Source organism: Periplaneta americana, chromosome 3, assembly GCF_040183065.1.
Source record: "Periplaneta americana isolate PAMFEO1 chromosome 3, P.americana_PAMFEO1_priV1, whole genome shotgun sequence".
Lineage (NCBI taxonomy): Eukaryota > Metazoa > Arthropoda > Insecta > Blattodea > Blattidae > Periplaneta > Periplaneta americana.
Genome location: NC_091119.1, coordinates 155025577 through 155051614, shown reverse-complemented (window position 1 = coordinate 155051614; position 26038 = coordinate 155025577). Strand labels below are relative to the sequence as shown.

The following is a 26038-nucleotide window of genomic DNA, read 5'->3' as shown; positions in this document are numbered from 1 at the left end:
TACTGTTTCAAACGTTTTTGTTTTAGTTTTTAATTTCTGTTTTTCAAGATGAGTCCAAATAATAGTGCATCGGAAACTAAACACAGAATAAATATAGGAAATGTCTGTTAATTCGATTGAGAATCTTTTGTCATCCAATCTGCTCTAAAAAAAAAAATTGAAAGTTAGAAGTTATAAAACGATTATGCCCCATCCGGCAAGGTACTCAAAATTTCCATACCTGAGATGTAAAGTGGCATCAGAGAGCCATCAACCACCTCGTATGTCAGAGGTCGCGGAGAAAGTCTATCACTCTCCCTCCCCCCATACGAACGGGGTCACTGCTTTCCCTCCAGGCTCACGCAACCCGAGAACCAAGTAGCAACAGCTCCTGAAGTTGCTGAACTTGTGAAGCAATGCAGATACCGACCTATCAGGGTAACAGAAGTAACTACCGGTAAATTGCCGGTTGTTCTGTATGGTTGTAAAATTTGGACTCTTACTTTGAGGAAAGAACAGAGGCTAAGAGTGTTTGAGAATAAGGTGTTTAGAAAAATATTTGGGGCTAAGAGGGATGAAGTTACAGGAGAATGGAGAAAATTACACAACGCAGAACTCCACGCATTGTATTCTTTATCTGACATAATTAGGAACATTAAATCCAGATGTTTGAGATGGGAAGGGCATTTAGCACGTATGGCCCAATCCAGAAATGAACATGAAGTGTTAGTTGGAAGACCGGAGGGAAAAGACCTTTGGAGAGAGACGTAGATGGGAGAATAATATAAACATGCATTTGAGGAAAGTGGAATATGATGATAGGGACTGGATTAATCTTGCTCAGAATAGGGACCGATGGTGGGCTTATGTGATGGCGGCAATGAACCTCCATGGTTCTCTAAAAGCCATTTGTAAATAAGTAAATCAAAGGAGTTAAAAAAATCTTGTTTACGAATAATCGTAAATAAATACCTAGAAAAACCTGTATTCCATCTATATTCATAAAATAACATGCTTTATCCATTGTGAGATAAAGATTTATCACAGAAAAGAACTGGTCTATTGTTGCGAATGGAAATTGAGCAACACAAGGCAAAACTTTCCTTGTACATAAATATATTAGCATTTAGAAAGTGGTAGGTAAATATCCATGCTGTAAGTGTAATGACACATAGTTCAATGATATAAAGACCTGAAGTCCTGTGCATCACTAAATATATTAGCATTGAGAAAGTGGTAAATTTCCATGCTGTAAGTGCGATGACACATAGTTCAATGGTATAAAGTCCTGTGCAGGACTAACAGGTTCCACACTTAGACGCTCCTGCACCGTGAACATTTTGTAAGTGACACTACTACTCCGTACTATAAATACATTTATTGTCATATCTACCCGCTAGCAGACAAAATAGTGCGACTTAAAATTTAATTAAAAAGCACTGCCCATATTGCTTCTTATTATTTGAACATATGTACAGGCCACGGACGTAGCTCAGTCGGTTGAAGCGCTTGCCTGGAGTTACGCTCAAGCGCGGGTTCGATACCGCTTGGGCTGATTATCTGGTTGGGTTTTTCCGAGGTTTTTCCCAACCGTAAGGCGAATGTCAGATAATTTATGGCGAATTCTCGACCTCATCTCGCCAAATACCATCTTGGTATCACCAATCCCATCGACGCTAAATAATCTAGTAGTTGATACAGCGTCGTTAAATAACCAAGGAAAAAACATATACATTTTCTAAACATACTAAACACTAAATTATATCTAGTTTCCGATGTTGTGTTAGTAGTGATAGTAATAGTAGCAGGAGCAATATTTTATAAATTACAGAGTCTTTAATATATATAGCTGCCGTAGCAAGGGATCTGACACCCGAGCGACAGGCCGAGCATCAGCCGTCAAATTGGTTTTGTTCGACGATATCTCAATTTGGTTGAGACACTATGAACATTAATGACAGCTGATAGTGGAGGATCCTTTTACGAACTAAAATGACTAGACACTTCCCAGATTTTGTATCTATTTGATTTTTACTCGAAGACACTTTCAAATTAAAGTTTTTAACGAATTCTACAGGTAGTTATACGGAATATTTAACGGATGATGAAACTTACAACGAAACATTATGGGACTTATTTATGGACACAGGAATATTTTTGCTGCAACAGTAAAGAAAATGTAACTTGGAATCAAAGTTATCACGGCATGGGATTATCTTAAATTTTAAATTGATTTTAGATTCCAAATTTATCCCGAAAGTGGGTCACACTTGTTGTGAAACACTAAGTTATGTGTCTCTTCGGTGTTAAACTTTCGTCCATAATCGACAACTCTAGATATTAATATATTCATAAAAGAGGATGTGCTTAAAGCACCCATATCAAGCTCGGCCATTAGTGGTAGCTGCCACAGATTTGCCACGAGCTCGGGCCCACGGCATCTCGTCGTCCAAGCAGCTAGTACAGTACTTTAGGAGGCAAAGACATAAGAACTTAGGGTGCTATTCATAGACATTTCGCTAGCCCGCGCTACGAGCGTGCTAAACTAGCCCCGGCTATCGACTGGTTACTTGTAGGGAATTCATATCATATCATATCATATCATATCGCTAACACTGGTTTATGAATACGAAAAAAGTTAGTTCGCTGATCATCCACCGGAAGCCCGCGCTAAGAATGTCTATGAATACGGCCCTTAAAGCCTAAGGAAAAGGTTGAGTCTAAATCCATAGACATGATCCGCGCTGAATCCCCTATTTTGAGTAGTTTTTTTAATGTACTGTACGTAGAATGGGAGAATAGGGTTGTAGCAAATCATATACAATTTTTAATATACAAACAGTACTTCTTTATAAGAAAATACAATATAAAACATCACGAGTTGAAACACCAAGTGGACTATGAAGGATTTGTTTGAGAAGAACGAATTGTTCTAGTAAAATGTCTAGAAGTGGATAAATGTGATGTAAGTAGTTCGCCGACACTGTGAGATATTACAATTATTATCTATCAAGTTAAATGTCATTTACCGTAATTGCACACTTTTAAAGCTCATGGAATTTGCTGATAGTACATGTAGGTCCATTTACTGCTGTACAATCATAAGAGGAAACGAAAAATCTCCTTCATAGAATTATAGTTAATATTTAAAAAAAATCATACTAGTAATAGATAACATTAATGACCGGGAACTGCATTTCGATGACCCAAGGAAACATAAAACGGATTATTAAATTTATACTACATTTTGAAAAAAATGACCTCAAATTTAAAGAGAGTAATATAAATAAGCATTACTCATTCCGTAAGGTACACATTTTTTATTATGATTAATTACGTATTCTATTAATATTTATTTTACATTCCCCAATATGTATCGTACATATTTTTCGGTTCGGGGCATAAGACGTACTTTTTTTTTTCTTTTTAACAAGTCTGAAAAGCATGGTGCATCTTAGGCGCCGATACTAACTTTGTGAATGGGTGAAAGCTTCATGGGATTCTATGAAAACTGAGATAACCTGTTCTTAAAGTAATTTATATATATATATATATATATATATATGTATATATATATATATATATATATATATATATATATATGGTACATTGGTAGAACACGGAGATGTATAGTGTTGTTTTAACAATGGCAAGGAATGTACAGTAGTGGCAAAAAAAACCGGACCGACCCTTGTAGCCGATTTCAGAGCCTTGTTCACTCCAGAGGACGATAGACTGGTAACTAAGACTTTCGTGGTTCGAATCCTGCCTCGGAAGGAAACTTCTTTTTGTTCCTTATTCAAATTTATTCCCAATACTTTTTGAATGCTGGTAAAATTCATGTTCTGGGAATAGTAAGTTAATTAAGTAGTAAAATATCGCTGCAATCGAAAAGTAGTGGGACTAAATTTGAATAAGGAACAAAAAAAAAGTTTCCTTCCCAGGCAGGATTCGAACTACGAAAGTCTTAGCTACCAGTCTATCGTGCTCTGGAGTGAACAAGATTCTGAAATCAGCTACAAGGGTCGGTCCGTTTTTTTTTTTTTTTTTTTGCCACACTGTACGTCCCAATGATTCTTCGAAGTTCGAGACCATAAGCTTGTTGCTAAATACAGTAGCTAATCGTGTACAAGAAATTTCCCTCGTCTTACATTCCCACACGGCAATGTGATCGGCCACAGAACACTGAATACACGTACGATTGAATTGTCGTCTGCTTTACGTCATCTGCTCCGAGTCTGGTGCCGTGCTCTATGTAGGTGTATAGTGGCATTCAGTTTGACATGACTGGCTTAAGGTAACGAAACTATAACAACCTCCGATTTCACCTTCAAATACATATAATTGACTGTAGAGATATTGTGTATTTAAGTAATACGACGTTGCCACTTCTAATGGATGACCGTGACCTCAATCTTGTATGTTCTTTGAAAAGAATATATGACAGAAATAAGTGGAGACTCCGTGAAAGCAAGAGCACTTAACTGCCCTACTCCGGTGTCAAGCAAACACTAATGATGTTAGAGTTGTTTATTGTAAGCCAAGGTTTTTTAAACCTGGAACATACTAATATTGTGAATTTGTCAAATAATCGCTATTATAATTTTTATTTCAGAGAAAACAACAAAATGGTTCTTTTCCTGCTGGCCGTTCTGGTGCCCAATTTGATATTGGTAGCATCAGAGTGTGAGATTGGACCCTCAGTAAAAGTCAACTTGGATAAGAACAAAGTAGGCCTAATTTTAGTGTACCAGTAATATAAGTCAGTTTCTCAAGACAAAACATTCTCACGAATAACCTAATAATGTGTCTCTTTTAGAAATTAAAATTTATAATGAAGACTTTCATTTGTAAATTTATTAGTAAGAAAGATAAATGCACAGTTAGTTTAGCTTTCCACGCCCATGTGTCCTAACAAGATCTAGCGTAACTTGTCATTGATGTATGACGTCCCAATTTTCAGTCATCTCGATCCTCCCATAAACCATAGAGTATATCCTTCCTCTTCATTTCTTCGTTTATGCCAGTAGTGTCAGAGTTGTAAACTCCAAAACCGGCTGTGGAGCTAGAATCGGAGCGTGAACTTGCTTATGTCTGTGGAAACACCGGAGCACGCAACGAGTCTAGTGGAGCGCTCCGCTCCGTTTAGTCTCTGACAACGCTGGTTTATACCATTCCGCCACGTTCTTCTTGGCCTTCCAGGAGGTTTCCAATCAAACAGTTTGGGAGTTTTCTTTGAATATAATAATCCGTGGCGCTACAGCCCGTGAAGGGCCTAGACCGACCAGCCGGCTGCTGGCCTCACGTCCACATGCCGAGGCAGAGGTGGACGATCATCCAACCATAATGGAGGTATCGTATGGTTAGCACGATGATCCCCCCAGCCGTTATAGCTGGTATTCGCAACCGGATTTCGCTACCTATCGTACCTCCCCAAGTGCACCACGATGCAGGGTGGGCACCGGTCCTATACACTGGAAGAAATTTCATGAGACAATTTCTTCCCCCATGAGGAATCAAACCAGCGCGCATTCCGTAACGAGAGTCCTAGGCGGGATGCCTTAGATCGCGACGCTACGGTTTCTTTGAATATAGCCATACCAAATTAGCTGTTCTTTTTATTAAATCTTCCATTATTGTTTGGTTTACCCCCATTTCTTACCATATTTCTTTCATTTCTCTCTGTATTCTTGATGTTCTGTTTGCCCGTCTCCAAAAATCCATGAGGATCAATTTCGAAGAATATACACAAGTGCCTTTGCGCTTTACGTATCTTCACCACATGGAAGACGACTTGTGTTATTGAATAGCCATTTTGTGGATCTTCTCTGGTGACCGGCATAATCTCCATAAAAACTGTATTTATTATCGGATAAAATATTATTTTTGTCTTCCTAGAATAGGTATTAGTTATCATCTACTGTGTAAGGCCAAAGGATGTTTCAGAATTCCTTCTAAAGGTAGGCGCTCACTTACCGGAAAAAATTCGTTCGTTGCGTTCGGACTTTTATTATAGTATCGCTCACTTGTCCACATTTCCGAATTAATCATCAATTAGTGTTGTAATTTACCGCTAGAGCGCATTATTTCACTGTAGTGTTCTTAACTGAATCTGGAAATAAAATGAATAGCTCTGTAACTTAAAAAAAACTATGAAGGACATATCTGGTTAATTTAGTATATTCCCAGTCTCATCCCACACCTTCTTTTTTCCATAATTCTAATTTCATAAATTACAAAGCTCTTAATATTATTGGACTTAATAAAATAAGCTTCGCGTCATCCATTTCATTTACACCTGCAATATTACCGCGATTGGAGGCTTGCAATCGATATATTTGCCATGACATTCTCTATTTTGATCTTGGGCCGTACAGAAATCCGTTTAGAATTCTTTGGCCAGAATTATGAACGGAATCCGGTCATGCGGACAGAGGCGGTACGGCCAAGTGGGCGATGCTCCATTTAAAATAATGCAAAGAATAAAAATCCGAACGGGCCGAACGAATTCGTTCCGGTAAGTGGGAGCCTACCGTAATTCTACTCTTCCTAAGTCACAATATCCTTTGATCGGCGCACAAAACAACGAGCAAACAATGCTCCGTATCGTGTAGACCAGTTCCTTGGGATTCTTACGGCGAAATTTCGCGGAGAAATGCTGAAATGTCCACACACAATCTGTACAATAGGTAACAACGTTTTAGTAATCAAGTTCAATGTTTGTCAGTTAACTGTCAGTTCCTAGAATATTGGAAAAAAATTTCATTCATACAACGAAACTCTTGTTACTATAATTCCATTACATTGTATAACTGACGCAAACATATAATATAATTCTGTAGTATTTACTTCCGGTGATGTCCCGACCACAACATTCTTTAGGTTTTCATTAACCTCCTTCCCAGTATTGGATGTTGCCAGTAACATAGACTATAAAAAGGGACAAATGCAATAATAACAACTTTGCAGTTCGATCTTATTATAGAGCCCAATTAAAAATAAATAACGAGATAATTATAAAGGCGTACTGAACAAAAAAATATATATTTTCTCATATATTGTAGATCTCAGAGAACTGATGACAGCACTGAAAACCAGAATTCAAAATATCAAGTGGTTCTCGGTATACGACCGAAGGAATTTTATCCACCACTGCAGCTCACGTCACACTGCCGCACTAACAGGCCACGGCGCGACGTCACATTTTCAGTCATAACATGGCCAACATTGAACAAGTCTATAAATGCTTGTTTAACATGAGTTTAATATAATTCCTTTGTTTTTTAGAACTTTTAACATGCATTTATATTAGGCGATTGTCACGATGGCCATGATTAGATCAAGATAACTATGTGACTCCGATTTCGACGTAGCCTGTCTTTCTCGTTAGCCACTGCCGCACCCGTGGCTTGCGTTGTGTAAGCTCGCAGCTGCTTAATAATAATAATAATAATAATAATAATAATAATAATAATAATAATAATAATAATAATAATAATAATGTTTTATTTTCGCTGGCAGAGTTAAGGCCATAAGGCCTTCTCTTCCACTCACCCAGCCTTAATCAGTACAATACATATTTAAATTACAAATACTCGTATTTACACTACACTTAAAAGGTTCTCCAGCAATATTTTTCAATTTTAACGACTAGTAGACGACATATTTATTTAAATTTAGATAAACCTATAAGGTAAAGTAGTAACTTAATTTATGAGCTAATTTAATTCAATGAATTATAATTAATTTAATATTTGAGATAGCTAGTAAAATGATGAAAATTAATTTAATATAAGCTTACTAGGACTATGTTACAGGGAGAATAAATATATATATATATATATATATATATATATATATATATATATTTCTATTGCTATAACGAGAATATTAATGTAATTGCCATTAGAGGTTTTGTAAATCTATTTAGAGAAATTAATGATAATAATAATAAGAATGGACAGATGTTAGTTTCATTATAAGTAACAAAATAATTGTTATATATAGTATATAATTTATCAGCATATCAATAAAAACCTCATAAAATTACTTACAAAAACACCCCCAAAAATAATATACACTTATGAAAAAAATAATATAAACATTTACATAGAGATAAAAAATGTTACAGGAGAAATATTAATATTAATACAAATATTAATCAGCAATTAATCTGTTTAGTAAGAATTTATGTAATTTTGACCTAAATGAAGTTATTGTCCAACAACCCCTTATATCACTCGGAAGCGAGTTCCAATTTCTAGCAACGCTTTGTACGAAAATAAAAACGACATTTTCGCGATTTAGTCATGCATTATAATGAGTGTAACGTGTTTAGCCTAGCTAAAGCAAGAATGGACTCGCTGCGGTGTGCCGCAGCAGTGTGACGTCACATGAATCTTCAGTACCCACGTTTAGAGGTATGTTTCTCGGAAACCATTAGTCGTAGAAAGGTCTAGTTAGCACCATTGTGTTTGTAATTAAATTCATGTCGTTCAGAATGCAGCCTATCACCTCGGAATGTGACTTTTAGTTCAGTACCCCTTTAACAATAATTTTATTAGAATAAAGTACCGCTACTAATCAAAGTATTATTATACAGAGATCAAATAATATTCTTTTTTTTTAATAACGGACATGGTCAGCGCGTACACGCTTCCCATCCAAACGATTCGTGGTTCAATTCTCAGCGTGGGGAATGGAAAAGATTTATCTACCGTCCACTGGACTAGATGTCTGTCCCTTATGTATTGTCCTGTGTTATATCAACGTCGGTCGGCTCACCAGAACAGTTCTGTGATTCGTTTCCGGAAATAACGACTGGAATTATACTACAGCATGCGTTCTCCTCTTTCAGGGGCGAGCTTAAGTTTTTCTGTATATATTATATTTTATGTTATATTTATTAGCAAAATAATAAATAAATAAATAAATAAATAAAATAAATGTGTGTATGTATGTATGTACTCTGCCAGGTTAAATAAATCATTATTATTATTATTATTATTATTATTATTATTATTATTATTATTATTATTATTTGCTCGCGTAATTTGCGCACTTTTTAATTAACTTTGGCCGCTGAAAAATTGGGGTGCGTAAAATATGCGGATTTTTCAAATAAGAGGTCCTGTTCTGAGTTCTGAGCTGCACGATTGCCGAACTGTTCCGCGAAACTTATCACTTTCAATTTATATGACGCGGTGTAATTGTTATTTTTCTTTCCCACGTGAAATACTGTATAAATACAAGTGCACATTAGAAGTGTTAAAAGTCAACTGAAATACAAGTATTTACAGTAGGGCTATTTTTCTATACCGGTAACTTGTCTCTACCAAGGACAAGCATTGTTAAAGTAGCGGGACTTCGGGGTTTCTTTCTGAAGCAGGTACTTCAGTTGCTGGTGAATGACCTACGATGGACTGTAGGGAAGGAAAATCCCTACTACGCAGAAAAAAATATGTACGTAAAATGTGTGCGCAAAATACACGGAGCAAAAATAAAGTTCAAAATAATCCCTTAAAAATTAGGGTGCGCAAAATACGCGGGGGCGCAAATTACGCGAGCAAATACGGTATGCATGTATGTATGTATGTATGTATGTATGTATGTATGTATGTATGTATGTATGTATGTATGTATGTATGTATGTATGTATGTATGTATGTATGTACGTACGTATGTACGTATGTATGGGAGAGAGCACTACGACCCCACGCTACGAACTAGAAGATATAATTTTCTTGCCCTCCTGCCAAGCACATTCCCAACTCACACTCCCTGTCTTCACTAAGGTTCGCTGACTACCTAGGTTTCGATTAAGCAACCCCACTAGTCCCTAGACCAGCCGTGCATCGGAAAACGCTATGGAATGATAGCGGAACTCTAAAAAAATCCCAACTTCGACCTTGTTTGCCACAAGAGCCATCATTAATTTCTCAAATGCGGGACAGGCCGAAGGTCTAATCACTCAGGTGTTGGAGTGTAGTAGCTATTCTAAAAAAGAAATGCTTGTATTCACAAGGAATTTGTTTCAGTTTCTAGGACGTTGGTACTACGTGTATCACTCGTCCAATCAGAAATTGCCGAACTTGGGCTGCTTGGAAGATGATTTCATGAAAGGAGATAACGGATACAAATGCATTACCACTGGTTACGATAAAACGTAAGTACACTTAGTCTGATCAGAGCAATGGACCATACAGTAGTACAAGTTACTCCATATGGTCATATGAAGTAACAGAAAAAGGATAAAAAAAATGGTAAAAGGAAAGGAAGAAATGTTACCGCATTATTTAAATACGTAATTATTTATTAACTATGTTTTATAGTACGTCACCATCCCTATGTGGAATTTTTGTCACTGGGACTCGTAATTATTATTTATGTTCTAAAACGTACTAAATATATATTAATTTCTTCTACGACAGTTCATAAATTGTACCCCTTTGTTATCAGTGCATAAAATGAGCCTTTAAAACATTAGTGCGTAAAAAATCAAGTAATCACTTTACGCAATGCCAAAGAAAATGCTATATTCAAGGAATTTTTAACTTGTCGCACTCAGAGAGTACGGATGGGGGAGAAATTATCGAACCCAATTGAAATTACTTCCGGAGTCCCACAGGGGAGTGTCTTGGGGCCTCTTCTATTCCTGGCTTTTGTAAATGATCTGCCAATTAACATGTTGTCCAGGGTTCGCTTATTCGCGGATGATTGTATCGTATACAGGGAAATAAAAAGTTATGAAGATACTACTCTTCTTCAGAATTACCTCAATAGAATAAATAATTGGGCAATAGCCAACAAAATGAAAATAAATTCTCTAAAGAGCAAAGCCATCACCTTTACAAGAAAAAGAAATAAAGTAATCGCATGGTATACGTTAGGGGGGTGAAACCATTCCGGAAGTTAACAAATATAAATACCTAGGAATAACATTTAGCAGCGATCTCGACTGGGTGGAACACGTTACTGACACAGCGGGAAAAGCATGGACAGCGTTACACTTTGTGATGAGAGTACTAAGAAACGACTCAGATTGCATATAAATCACTAGTTCGTCCAGTAATGGAATATGGTGCTCCATGTTGGGATCCTTACAGATTAGAACATATTAAGACACCAGAAAAGATTAAAAAAACGGGCTCTCAAGTGTTGTCGTAATAATTCACCATTAAAATGGGACACACTCACGGACACGAGAACGCGAATTCGATTATGCGTAATGTTCAAAGCATACAGAGGTGAGCCTGCTCGGAGAAAAAAAAATAAAAAATAAGTTGCAGCCGCCAAATTACTCTTCAAGGAACGACCACTCCTATAAATTGAGGGAAAGAAGACAGAGGACGAACACTGGAAAGTTTTCTTCTCTCAATCGTACTATCAGGGACTGGAATGTTTTACCTGCAAACTTACTAAAGGCTTTACCAATAACTAAAAATGTATTTAAGAATAGACTTAAGGACTTTACTAATAGACGATAGTATATTATACATATTATTTAAAGGGTGTAATTGATATTTTGTTATTGAAGTGTTGTACGAGTATCAGTGGAGAAGTGTGTTGTATCAGTATAAAGTGTGAGTGTGTTGTCAGTGAAGTGTAATGTGTAAGTGAAGTGTGTTTCTGTCAGTGAAGCTTTATAGTTTATATTGGTAGTGCAAAGTATTTGAACAGTGAAATGTTTCTGAAGTGTTAGTGAAATCAGGATAGAATCAGTGAAATGTCTCGTAGTTCCAGTGCAGTGAGTGAGTTGTCAGCGAAATGAGCGTAGTGCTGAAAGGTACTTGTGCAGGTAGGAACGTACTATACTCGTGGGTTTCAGTTCGAACTTAGGGTTAAGATACATATTAGATTTACTTTAAATGTTATTTTAAGTGATCGTGCTTCATTTAATTTAGGATGCTCCCTATTATTATTATTATTATTATTATTATTATTATTATTATTATTATTATTATTATTATTATTATTATTATTAATGTACTATTAATTTTTTTATTAATTGTGTTTATTATTAATTGTCATTTTATTGAGTGTAATTAGTTACCACTGCCACCGGGTATATACCCATTTGCAGTGTAATAAATACATAGACTACATATTCAATGTACAAATTTCATTCAATATGAAATTAATGCATTATCTCGATCTTCCGTGACATAAATATTACCGTAACACAAATAATTAACAAATTTAACATTGATATTTACATTTTAGCTCCTATTATTCGGAAGTTATATCTGTAGTACCGTACTCATTGCAACAAGATGTAGCTTTCAACTTTTCCTAGCCGCTTTGTTGATTAAATGACCGGTTTAGACGGTCATGGCATCGTGATCATGAATAAAACAGGTTGTAATTCCAAGAATACTTATTTCTTAATGATTCTAAGTTTAGACGGTCGTGAAATCATGATATTATGGCCTAACCAACTTGAAGTATTTAAAAAAAATAGAAAAAAAACACTTATATTATACACATTCGTAAAGTTACCTTTTTGGCTCTCGTATGTTTGTGAAACAGGGCTTCGCCAAACAGGGCTTCGCTACTAATTTGTATCATAAATAACTATATATGCATTTATTTATACATGCTTTAACATCTATAATCATTTCGCGTTTGTAGGATCTTTGGGTATACCACTAGACTGTTGACCATTGAGTTTCTGTTTCTGTTGTGTATTATAGATGACTTGTGTTCACGTAACTGATTTTACATTTTTGTTTTAATGTTTATGATATTGGTGATTAAGGTGGTGATGGGTGAATCATGTTATGTAAATTTCCAACCCGGCATTTGCCGTTGTGATTGAAGAAAGCCTTGGAAAACTCCAATCAAATTGACAGTCACGGAGTTTGAACCCGGAACCTCCCGAATGCCAATCTCAAACGTTACCGTCTGAGTCATCTCGCTCGGTTTTATGAAATTATGATCCTATAAATTTAACAGTATTTCAATAAGTAAGTATAAATTAGTTAACACAATTACTTAGGCAATAAACTTCATTTGTTATTTAGAAAGTCAAGCAAAAGTGGTTTCACTGTCTAAAATCAACGATAAATCGCGTTTCGTGATGGACAACTGACTGTTGTTCCAGATGGTTTTGTATCATGTAAAATTTCTTTCCACACTACTGTTTGTGAAAAGTGCAACATCCAGAAAGAATAGTCCGAACGACTACAAACTCGGGAGATGTGTAGAACAATGTACCACCAATAATTGATTATGTTTCCAGAGAGATGGCGTACACATAGGCCCAACAGTGACGTCTCTTGTGTCACAAGCAAGGTCAGTGTTATGCCTTGCTCAGTCAGTGCAGAGCTTCCAAACAAAGTGGAAAAGTGAAAGCTAGTGCAGGTATGCCTCGTCGACGTGGAAGGGCGCAATATCAGCACGTGAGTGAGTTCGAACGAGGCAGAATGGTTGGCCTCCGGGAAGTAGATTTGTCATACCGTGACATTTCGGCTCGTATAGGGCATGTTGCTACGAGAGTGATGCGCGTGTGGAACCAGTGGGTAGAAGAGGGTTGTACGCAGAGACGAGCAGGTACTGGACCACAGCATGGGATGACCGCCATATTGTCCGCATGGCCGTAACGGACCGTACAGCTTCATCCACAGTGTTGAGTCGACGTTGGAGTACTGCAACTGGTGTGGACCTGTCTGCGTCAAGGGTTCGTCGCCGTCTTTTGAGGGCTGGACTAGTGACTCGCATGCCATTGTGTCGGCTTCCATTGTTCAGAAACCACCAACGCCTTAGACTGCAAGGGGCACGTGAAGCCGTCACTGGCATGCTGAGTGGAAAAATGTAGTGTTTTCGGACGAGTCCCGCTTCAACTTGTTCTACAATGATGGCCGCGTACTTGTTAGACGCTACCGTAGTGAACGCAATCTGAGAGCCTACATTGTTGAGCGGCATAGTGGACAAAATCCTAATGTGATGGTTTGAGGCGTCATTGGATACAATATGAGATCTCGCCTCCAGCATATTCAGGGCAATCTGAACAGCAACCGCTACATTAGGGAGGTTTTAGAGCCCGAGGTACTGTTCCTACTTCAGGCAACTCCACATGCCATATTTCAGTAGGACAATTCCCGGCCACATGTAGCGAGGACTGTGCAAGCCTTCTTCGAAAAACGACGGATATCACTGCTTCCTTGGCCTGCACGTTCGCCAGACATGTCGCCCATCGAACATGTCTAGGTTATGGTTGGTCGGCAACTTGTTCGTCATAGTCCTCCAGCACGCTTTGTGGACTCGCATACAAACTGCGTGGAAGGAGAATTCCCCAGGACACATCCAGACCCTCTTTGACTCCATGTCACGAAGCTTAGAGGCTCTCTTTGCAACGCATAGAGGCTTCACACCATATTGAAATCTCATGGTCACAGATGAGGTACAGTTCTGTAATTCTAATCATTTGTGTATTGTCATGTATCTAATCTGTGGTATCAATTTCATTTCAGTCACACGTATCCTTCTTGGTGTTGCAATTTCCACAAACATTAGTGTATAAGTACTATCAGGATTTAACAAAATGTCGTTTTTCGCATAGAGAGAGAAGTATTTTGGATTGATATGAAATTTGCCTAGAAGAATGTTTCGAATTTCTCACAACTGTTCGTAATCAGATCTTCAGAATCTATGTTAATTATTTTGGAGAACATTAACCAATCTACTGATGGAAAACGATGAGAGTCACCGAATCATTGTAAAACAATGGCGAATCACCGACACAACGTCACACGTACTGTTCGTGTGTTGGTTTTGTAATCATCATGGAGACTCACATATTTGACTTGCCTTGAGCTATCTGACTTTCGTGTTCACGTCATGATGGTTACATAAAACGAACGAAAGTCACGTACATGATTTTCTTGGACTTACATGCAAAATACATACATGAATTCAGTAATGGGAAACCATAAGCTGATAAGTGCATTTTTGTCATTTTCATATTTTTATTAATATGTATTGTATTAGAGCTACTTTGATGACAAATTTTAATCTGTCATAAGCTGATAAATGTATGAATTGAAATAGTCACAAAGCTGTCAGGACACTCCTTGATATCTTGATTTTGGAAAGGAACAATAACAGCCAAAATATGATAGTTGTGGCACTTATGTTATGACACGTTTGTCTATATGAATCACGAAAAGAAACTAATTATGTTGGCTGCATTGAAACCAAGTTAAACAGTGTGTTGGCTGCACTGTCTTCTATAGTCAAATTATTATGTACTCTCTTCTACAAATGCGGAAGTTCACTAACCATGAAAAAATTAGCCTAAGTTCTCCAGTTAAGAATAAAAAAGTATCAAAACAAGTATAAATTAAGAAGAAAACATATCTAGGACAGAAATATGAAACACGCAAAGGAAGTTCAAGTCTGCAAAATAATTTGTGCCTAGAACAAATGTTGTCAAAGAAGATCTGTCATTAAGTGCACGGAAGAGATACAAGAAATAGTATTTATAACATTTTACAAGTTACTGTAGGTTCAGCAGTGGCCAAAGACCATTTTTTAAATACCAGCATTACATTGTCTAACAAGTCACGTATCACAAAAAAGAAAGGAAGTTTGAAGCCCGCAAAATAATTTGTGCCTAAAACAAATGTTGTGAAGAAGATGTGCCATTAAGTACACGGAAGATTTGCAAGAAATAATATTTAAAACATTTTAGTTGGTTAGTGGGGCTACTATAGCTATTTGCGCCCTTATCTAAAATCCTTCACAAAATTTAAAACATTTTACAAGTTAGGTTCAGCAGTGGCCCAAGACAAATTTTTAAGTGCCAGCATTACATTTTCTTTTAAGGTACGTACCACAAGAAAAGAAAGTTTGAAGCCCTCAAAATAATTTGTGCCTAAAACAAATGTTGTCGAAGATGTGCCATTGAGTACATGGAAGAATTGCAAGAAGTAATATTTACAGCATTTTACAAGTTAAGTTCAGCAGTGGCCCAAGACCAATTTTTAAATGCCAGAATTACATTTTCTGACAAGGCACGTACCACAAAAAAAAAGTTGAAGTCCGCAAAATAATTTGTGCCTAAAACAAATTTAATGTTGCCAAAGAAGATGTGCCATTAAGTGCACGGAAAAGTTACAAGAAATAATATTCACAAAATGTTACAAGATAGGCTCAGCAGTGACCCAAGACCAATTTTTAAATGTCAGCATTACATTATCTGATACGGTACAAAAAAAGAGGAAGTTGAAGCCCCCAAATAATTTGTGCCTAAAACAAATTTAATGTTGTCAAAGAAGATGTGCCATTAAGTGCACGGAAGAGTTACAAGAAATAATAATTTTAAAATCCTGTGCACCAGAGCGTCACAGGGTTTGTAATCAACACTTGTCTTTCGTATACAAAAATACAAAATGGCGTCACAGCAGCTAACATCAGCTACTTGTCTATGCGGATGACGTGAATATGTTAGGAAAAAACCCACAAACGATTAGGGAAAACACGGAAATTTTACTTGAAGCAAATAAGCGATAGGTTTGGAAGTAAATCCCGAAAAGACGAAGTACATGATTATGTCTCGTGACCAGAATATTCTACGAAATGGAAATATAAAAATTGGAGATTTATCTTTCGAAGAGGTGGAAAAATTCAAATATCTTGGAGCAACAGTAACAGATATAAATGACACTTGGGAGGAAATTAAACGCAGAATAAATTTGAGAAATGCCTGTTATTATTCGGTTGAGAAGCTTTTGTCATCTAGTCTGCTGTCAAAAAATCTGAAAGTTAGAATTATAAAACAGTTATATTACCGGTTGCTCTGTATGGCTTGGACTTTCACTTTAAAAGAAGAACAGAGATTAAGGGTGTTTGAGGATAAGGTTCTCAGGAAAATATTTGGGGCTAAGATGGATGAAGTTACAGGATAATGGAGAAAGTTACACAATGCAGAACTGCATGCATTTTACTCTTCACCTGGCATTATTAGAGACATTAAATCCAGATTTTTGAGATGGGCAGAGCATGTAGCACGTATGGGCGAATCCAGAAATGCATAGCTATAGTGTGTTAGTTGGGAGGTCGGAGGGAAAAAGGCCTTTGGGGAGGCCGAGACGTAGATGAGAGGATAATATTAAAATGGATTTGAGGGACGTGGGATATGATGATAGAGACTGGATTAATCTTGCACAGGATAGGGACCAATGGCGAGCTTATGTGAGGGCGGCAATGAACCTCCGGGTTCCTTAAAAGCCATTTGTAAGTATATATATATATATATATATATATATATATATATATATATATTCTTATCAAAGATTACTTTAAGGCAGAAAAAAATCTTGAAAATTTACTGGTTTTCCACCATATTTAGCCATTCTTTCCCCTTGAAAACTCTGTGGGCCTACACAAGAGCTGTGAAAATACAGTTGCACCAACTGACATTGCCATAAATGTGCATTAAATATTATATATCACATATCAAAATGTATTTTGAAGTATTTTTTTTATTTCACTGGTTTTCCACCATAATAAACTATCCTCTTTCTTTAAGTAGGTAGGTATAGGCCTACTTCATAACCTATAATGAGGAAGAAATAAAAAATGCAGTTAATGAGAATTTTAACTAAAAATAACGTAGGAGCCTACTAATTTTTTTCCACACTTTCGCAAAGAAAAAGTATCAATCCAAGGATAAAATTCCGTACATAATTCATTGGGAGCGTTCGACATTAGTTGTAAACCATGAGACATGAGTCATGACTAACTTCTTACAAGGAATATAAAGTAAAAAAGAGAGGGGGGAGGAGAGTTTCTTCATTGAACATTTGGGGTCCACAAGAATAATAATTAAGCAAAAGGCAATAGATTTTCAGTGTTTCAAGGAGTGGATATCCATCCTTCTCGTTTTACCTATAAGCCCATTCAGATAAAACATGGTATTCATTCTAATTTCACTTTATTTTATTCTTAACAGAATGGAAGCTCTCAGAGTCTTCAAAGGAGAAATAATGAACTGGACGGACGAAAGCTTCGTGCATAATTACGATAGCGACGGTAAGAATTGCAGCACAGCTATCATCATAGCTAACAATATCATAAGAGCTCTTATCTTGTCGATAATTCACGAAAGGGTGGCGCGACTGAATTATCCAAAGAGATAAAAAGTTACATGTAGGTAGTTGAATAAGACTATTTCGTGAATAGTTATAAAATAATAAATAAGTAAGTAAATACATAAATAAATAATAAAAAGAAGATAACATAATTACATTGCTATTATACAGGATGATTCACGAGGATTTACCGCCACTTTCGGATCTTATTTCTGAAGACATTCTGATCAAAAAATGTCTTATAAACATGTGTCCTAATCTCAATATTAATTAATTTGAAGTTGTTAGTAAAATATCTTTTTTCTTTGGTTTTAAGGGTAAAAAAATATTACAAATAAACAATGAACTATTCAGAAGTATAATTTCTTTAATTGGCTAGTGTTCTGAAGCTAAAAATGTGTTGTTACTTGCTTTGTACAGCCTGTGTTTTTCCATTTTTAACTAAAAATTACATCATTCTTACGCACTTATCACAAAAATTGTTACAAAACATACGACTTCAGAGACTTGATTCTTTACAGTTTAATCATGCATCCTAATGTACAATCTTAAAGTATTTGCAAGGGTGGCGTGATTTGTAACAATTGATGTGCTAAATGCGTAAGAAAATGTAATTTTGAAGTTAAAAATCGAAAAAAATTCTGTGCGAAGCAACTATGAACTTCACAAACATTTTTAGCTTCTACTAGCTAATTAAAGAAATGATATTCCTGAATAGTTCATTCTTTACCTGTAATATTCTTTTATCCTTAAAACTAAAGAATAATGGTATTTTACAAACAACTTCAATTCAATATGTTTATATGACATTTTTTGTTCAGAATGTCTTCGGAAATAAGATCCGTAAGTGGCGGTAAATCCTCGTGAATCACCCTGTATAAGATATTTCACTTTCTAACTTGATATTACATTTCATAGCCGGCATTTCCTTGGTCTCCTGCAATATGAAATTCATGGGTAAATATTTAACAATTTGACAATAGCTGTAGAAATTACGATTAGTGCAACGGCATTGTTATATTTGAGGTTTTCATTCATTCTGTCCAAAGGCAGGTCTTTCATTGCAAACTTAGCTTTCTCCAATTTTTTTCTATTTTCTCTCTTTCTCTTTGTGTCTGCATTTGATGTTATAACATTTTATTTCATTTTGAACTAGATACCATCATTTAGTGAATAATAAATTATCGACAAGATGAGAACTCTCATGATATTTGAACAACACTATTTTGCGAATATATTAATAAATAATAATTTATAACATAAAGAGATAGGCTATATTATAAAATTAAGATATTTAATACATTTACCACCACGGCCATCAAGCAATGTCACGGTCCACCGTATTGCTAAGGAAACAATGAAAACATTTAACATCTGAACATCACATCTCCTTATGCTGTGATTCGGCAAGGCAAGCCTTGGTGATCAGATGCGACAAAATATTAAAAAAATGAGGCATGAGCATCAGTTCGACAAGATTGCAGTTAATAATTGACTTTGATTGGATAAACTCAATAGAATCTTACACTCTATTAGCGCATTGGTATGTATTATTGTTGTTGTTGTTCTCAACTCTCCGAAGAGAGGTTTGAACATCATAAGTTACATCAATAAGGCATCGCTCATGAGTAGAGAGCGAAAAAATATGAAATGCCATATTTTACACAATCGCAGAGTATTGGGTATCGTAATTTTTATATTTCGTCATGGGTAGAATCGAAAAGGGGATATTTTATTTTAATATATCATAATATTTAATAATAATGATCATATTATGAACAAATCTTCATATTTGTTCATATTTCCCAATACCGACCTTCTTTTGATGTATTTTCGATCTGCCGGAGAGTTTTGGAAATGAGCTTCGAATTTCTTAAAGGTCCAATAACATGCGTCATATTCAATGTCATACCATGTTCTGATTATTCAATCACAAGCAAACTACTGCATTATATCACCAGAGGCAGTGTCCAGTATACTGTTGTGTTTTCTGAATTAGGACGCATTAATTTTTTTTTTTTTCAAGAAAACAATATTTTTTTCAAATTTTGGGGCTATGGATTTCTTATTTTTTCAATATTTTCTTCATAATTTCCGCTCTTTACTCACAAGACAACTAACCCAGAAAATAATGGAGTAGGATGGTCAGTTCCTTTCCCCTCCCATTGCAGAAATTCTGACTAGTATTATTATTATTATTATTATTATTATTATTATTATTATTATTATTATTATTATTATTGCACCAAGTTAAAAATAACTGAAGTCTGTAAAAATACTTCAGTATATTGTACTGAGGTTAAAATATAAATGTTTTGCTAATTGGATCAAAATCAATGTTCCGCAATTTCGTTAAAAATTTTCCTGGCTGTGAATTTAATTTTCTAATCGGGCCAAATTTAAGTGTTCATATAAAATAAATATTTATACATGCATCTGATTAAATTTATGTTGTCATATTTTCAAAGTCAAAATCCGGGAACCTTTACATTCGTACTTAAAATGTGCGAAACGGAAAGGAGCAAAAATGCATTAGACGGTGTAGTAAAATAATCTGAAACCTTAAAACAAAGTATATAACAAAAACAGACTTCACATAGAGTATATTGTTATAAATAAGTAAAAAAGTGTTCAATCGAAATTATTTCCTAATATAAAAATTTATCTGTAGCATATAAATATAAAATATAGCATTTCCATCTTATTATTCTCTATTTTATTAATAGTTTTCAAAATCTTCCAATGTTGGGTATCCTATAAAATTGGTAATCTAATGGCAAATGTTTTCGACAAGACAGCGGTTCTAATAATACCAAGGAATTTAGTGGAAGACAATTTCCTTGATCATATATATCATATTTACAATTCCCATGTTATGAAACAGCAACATAAAATGAGAAGAACCATCAGAGCCTGTACCGTTGAAAAGGCGTTTTTTGGTAACGATCGCTAGATGGAAGTACAACGTGACTTCTTTTGCAGACGTTAGATGACAGCGTAGTAAAACTGATCAACGTTGTTGCCTTTGAAGTCCATTAGGATAATCAATCTGTTATATATGTGATCAGGGGCAATACTGTTAATATAATGAAATAACCCTGAAGTAAAAGACAGATGAAAACAAAAGAGTAATATCGAAGACAATAACGATACACGGACTTGGGTAAAATGTTTTTTGTCTCTGACACACCAATGGAATAGATTAACCTAGTTGAATCGAGAAATTAAATCCAACTTTGTATACTTTTTTTTAGTAGAGACCCGAAGGCTTACACCAAAATCTGAGCCTTATTGTGCTTACCAATCCTGTTCTGTGAATGATATTTTTGTCGCCGAACGGCCACGCTATTATACAAATGTAGCACACTGAAGCGTGAACTTAACCCGAGCTATGGTAGTGATGAGTGTAATGGCAATGACATTTGAATAAATTGTGGCGAAATAAGTCCGAGGTCCACGGCGAAAGTTATCCAGCAATTCTGCTTCAATTGGTTAAGGGAAAACCTCGGAGAATCTCAACCAGATAATTTGTCCCAACCAGGATTTGAACACGGAACCACTCGTTTCACATTCAGACATGCTAACGCTATTCCACAGTGGTGGACTGAAAATTATTAATATTAGATATTATATACAGGGTGATTCAGACCACCTGTAACAGTCATTTATTTCGGAAACTAGTGCATTAAAATTTTCGAGAAAAAAATATTTATTATTAAACCGCATGTGAACTTTCACTTGAGCTTAATTTCATCAATCACCTCTAACAGGAAGTAGGGTCAGTGACGTATCACTTTAAAATTTCAAATGGGAGTATGGGTCAAATAAGGTACCATTTGATAGAGCTCTTCAAAACAAACAACTTTCATAGCAAGCATTTTTATTAATTCCTATTCTTTCAATGAGAAAACGTACGAAAAGGCAGACCACAAGTAAGTCATTTATTTCGGAATCTAGTGCATTAAAATTTTCGAGACAAAAATATTTATTATTAAACCACATGTGAACTTTCACTTGAGCTTGACGGTTAGAAGACCTCGTTTATCAAGACTGTCCCACAATAAGAGATGACACAAAACAGCGAATCCGGGAGATCTGCCACTCACTTGACCACGCCGAAGTGTTACGAGTCACTGACAGTGTTAGAAGAAGAGTACGGGTGTGTGCTGCTCAGAACGGTAGAGAGTTTGAACATTTATAAAAATTAATGGAATTGTCCAGTCTTTCAGTAAAATGCCAACATTAATTCAGTAAAATGTCAACATTAATGGTCTTGTTTACATTTTCGTCTTTTAACATTTCTCAATATTGATGGCATCTTTTTGTACGTTTTCTTATTGAAAGAGTAGGAATTGTAAAAAACGTTTCCTATTAAAGTTGTTTGTTTTGAAGAGCTCTATAAAATGGTATTTGACCTATACTCCCATTTGAAATTTTAAAGTGATACGCCACTGACCCTACTTTCTGTTAGAGCTGATTGATGAAATTTAGCTCAAGTGAAAGTTCAGATGTGGTTTAGTAATAAATATTTTTCTCAAAAATTTTAATGCATTAGTTTCGGAAATAAATGATTGTTACGGGTGGTCTGAATCACCCTGTATATGCACACGCTCTTTATTTTAATTACTAGCAATTATGACATCACACAATGAGCATGAACATTGAGCGTGTTTTCTCATTATAGGTAAGCCTACTTCTTTATATCGATAATAAGAATAAAAATTACTCCTCACCGATTTAGGTGACTGGCTTAAAACAATATTTCCCAAAGAATAAACACTATCCTTTCGCTGTTCTTTTCCAAATTGCCTGCAAACTCTGAATCCAATGATAAGATTGATAAGTGATAACAAGGGACCGGATTTTTAGGTTTTTAAGAAGTCCAATTTAGGTTACTAGAATAGGTGAAATAGGTTCTTTTAGATTTTTTGCCCAAACTGTGAAAGAAGTCGCAAAAATTGCCTGCTTGTTAAAAATATATGCTTAAAGTCAGTTTTAAATAACGTAACTTTTCCCTCGATGGTAAAGTTAGAATCATTTCCAATCCACTGTCGTAATAAATTTGAATTTCACTTTTTTTGGCTAGCTTAACAAAACACAAAATATAAAAATTCAATGTTAACACCAGAAGCACCAGAATAAGACAGACTGCACAGAGACCTCAGAAAAGTTCACAGCTTGTACCTGCGCATGCAAAATCACAGTCTTCTATCTGGGAACATGCCCAAAAACTTCACGAATTTCAATTATACGACTTTTTCGCAGTTCATTCACCTCAAGAGAAAGTTCAATCACTTCATACCCTTCTACTGGCATGTCATATCTGCGATCAGTGAAAATTCCAAAATACACATAGTGCCAATCAGTGCCCTTGACAGGTGAAGTATCTAAGGACGGTCCGCTGTACAAAGAAAGACGGAATTCCCTGTTAACCATTTTATCCAAAATAACAGAAGACTCAAGGAGTAAAGACCGCAGATTGGATTGCTTTCTCCAGTGCACAAGAGAATAAAAATTATAAGATGTACAGTAGAACCTCTATTATCCGTGGTAATGAAGGGGGTGGACTGGACAGTTAATAGAAAAAATCGGATAATCCGTACCATAAAATATTTTTATAAGTCCATATTAGAGCCTCATAATATTCCTCCGTAGTGTTGTGTTTAACATGCTAGATAGTGAATCTGTAGTTCACTAATTTAATTTTGGTTTATAAGGGCCAAGGAAGTCCCTTATGATGGTTGTTTGCAAAAGGATAGGGGTAGAGGGCTCCTGTTTTAGATATACATACGTTATACACTTTATCATTATTTTTCATTAAATCGTGCACAATTGTAACGCCAATCACGTATTCTGATGCGAAATGAGCCGCGGTTTTTCTTTTCCCAAACTTCTCAATTATTTGTATTTTTATATCGATGCTTAGCAAAACACTTTTGACACCCGTGGAAGATATTTTGCATAGAATTTATAAAGTACGGGCATTCGAGCAGTAGGGCAAGGACTGAATACTGCACAGATTTGCTATATATTGTGCGGAAGTTCTTAGGACTATTTCTTTGAAAGCAGGTAGTGACTATTTTACAAGTTGAAAAAAACACATTCAAGTAACATTCTTATTGCTTGCAGTAGTACTATGTAAAGGTAAAGGCTTTTAGTAAAACACTCTAGAAAAATAGGATTATAATAATAAGGTAGCCTATAACGCTAAGTTTCTTACATGTTTATTTCCGTAGTAAACAAGGAAAGAAAGAAAGAAAGAAAGAAAGAAAGAAAGAAAGAAAGAAAGAAAAGAGCAACAGAAAGACAGTCGGATAATCCGCCGAACGGTTAATAGGGTGACGGATAATCGGAGTTCTACTGTATTGAAATTTCTAAATATATTTATATAAGACACAGTAAAAATAGAAAGATACATAACAATTGTGGTTTAGGTTTTTTAGTTCCTAAGGTCCAATTTAGGTCTTTTAGGTTCAACAAAATTTGCATATATGATTCTTATGATCATGATTTGGAAGATTATCTAAGAAATTATGAATTTAGGAGGAAAAAAATAGGTAAAAACCTATCAATCCGGTCCCCAGTTATTACCACTAGACCATCATGGGAGACTATGTGACTTCTTAACACGGTATTAGTCTACCGCTGTGGGTAAGGGTTAGCGTGTCTGACCGTGAAACGAGCGAGCCCGGATTCAAATCCTTACTGGGACAAGTTGTCTGGTTTGAGGTTTTTTCGGAGTTTTCCCGCAACCCATTACGAGCAAATGCTGGTTAACTTTCGGCGCTGGACCATGGACTAATTTCGCTCGCATTATCGAATTCATTTCACTCAAACTCTACATAATCATCGCAGTTAGTAAAATAAACCAACTAAAAAGATGTTATTAAGTGTATGGTATAGTTACTGGGTAGCTAAGTCGGTAGAGCGTTGACGCGCTCAGCCAAAGATCCCGGGTACGATACCCGGCCCTGGAACAATTTTTCCCTCCAAATTATTCAAGTCAGCTTTACAGGGAGTTATACTTGAAAGCCAGATATTTATGTTATTAAGTTGTTAATAATTTTACTTTTCAGCTACATGGGATGGTATACACTACTACCTGGGACTTAACTACGATAAGTTCCTTATTATTACAACCTGCTTAGATGGAAGAAAGAAATGTAAGTTCTATATTTAAAATTAGTATAGATCATCCGCCTAACATGAGAGTCCTGGCAGAAATGATGTAATAAATATCCTTTAGCACCAAAGTCGTTAATGTATTTGTATTGTTAGAATTACGCAAGATATTTCTGGATAACAGGCCACTCAGGCCAGAACGAGTCATAGCCTATGACCAAATTCCATGATAGTTTGATGGTGATAAAAATTACGCAAGTCAGTGAGATAAACTCTTGTTAAAATTTTATTTTTGAGTAGTTAATGCTAAAACGCGGAAATTCTACTTGAAGCAAGTGAAGAGATAGGGTTGGAAGTAAATCCTGAAAAGACTAAGTATATGATTATGTCTCGTGATCAGAATATTGTACGAAATGGAACTATAAAAGTTGGAGATTTATACTTCGAAGAGGTGGAAAAATTCAAATATCTTGGAGCAACAGTAACAAATATAAATGACACTCGGGAGGAAATTAAACGCAGAATAAATATGGGAAATGCCTGTTATTATTCGGTTGAGAAGCTTTTGTCATCTAGTCTGCTGTCAAAAAATCTGAAAGTTAGAATTTATAAAACAGTTATATTACCGGTTGTTCTGTATGGCTGTGAAACTTGGACTCTCACTTTGAGAGAGGAACGAAGATTGAGGGTTTTTGAGAATAAGGTTCTTAGGAAAATATTTGGGGCTAAAAGGGATGAAGTTACAGGAGAATGGAGAAAGTTACACAACGCAGAGCTGCACGCATTGTATCCTTCACCTGACATAATTAGGAGCATTAAATCCAGAAGTTTGAGATGGGCAGGGC

The 26038-nt window shown here is 35.7% G+C and overlaps 1 protein-coding gene across 1 annotated transcript in view; it reads left to right on the top strand.

The window, feature by feature from the left end:
• The first annotated feature begins 1231 nt into the window (after positions 1-1231).
• LOC138696708 (uncharacterized) overlaps positions 1232-26038 on the top strand; it is a 35579-nt gene continuing 10772 nt past the window's right edge. Inside the window, exons 1-5 of the mRNA XM_069822018.1 lie at positions 1232-1321; positions 4595-4709; positions 10017-10144; positions 17933-18012; positions 25148-25234. Coding sequence (XP_069678119.1) covers positions 4608-4709; positions 10017-10144; positions 17933-18012; positions 25148-25234 — 397 coding nt within the window. The 5' untranslated portion in view covers positions 1232-1321; positions 4595-4607. The remainder of the gene's footprint in view (positions 1322-4594; positions 4710-10016; positions 10145-17932; positions 18013-25147; positions 25235-26038) is intronic.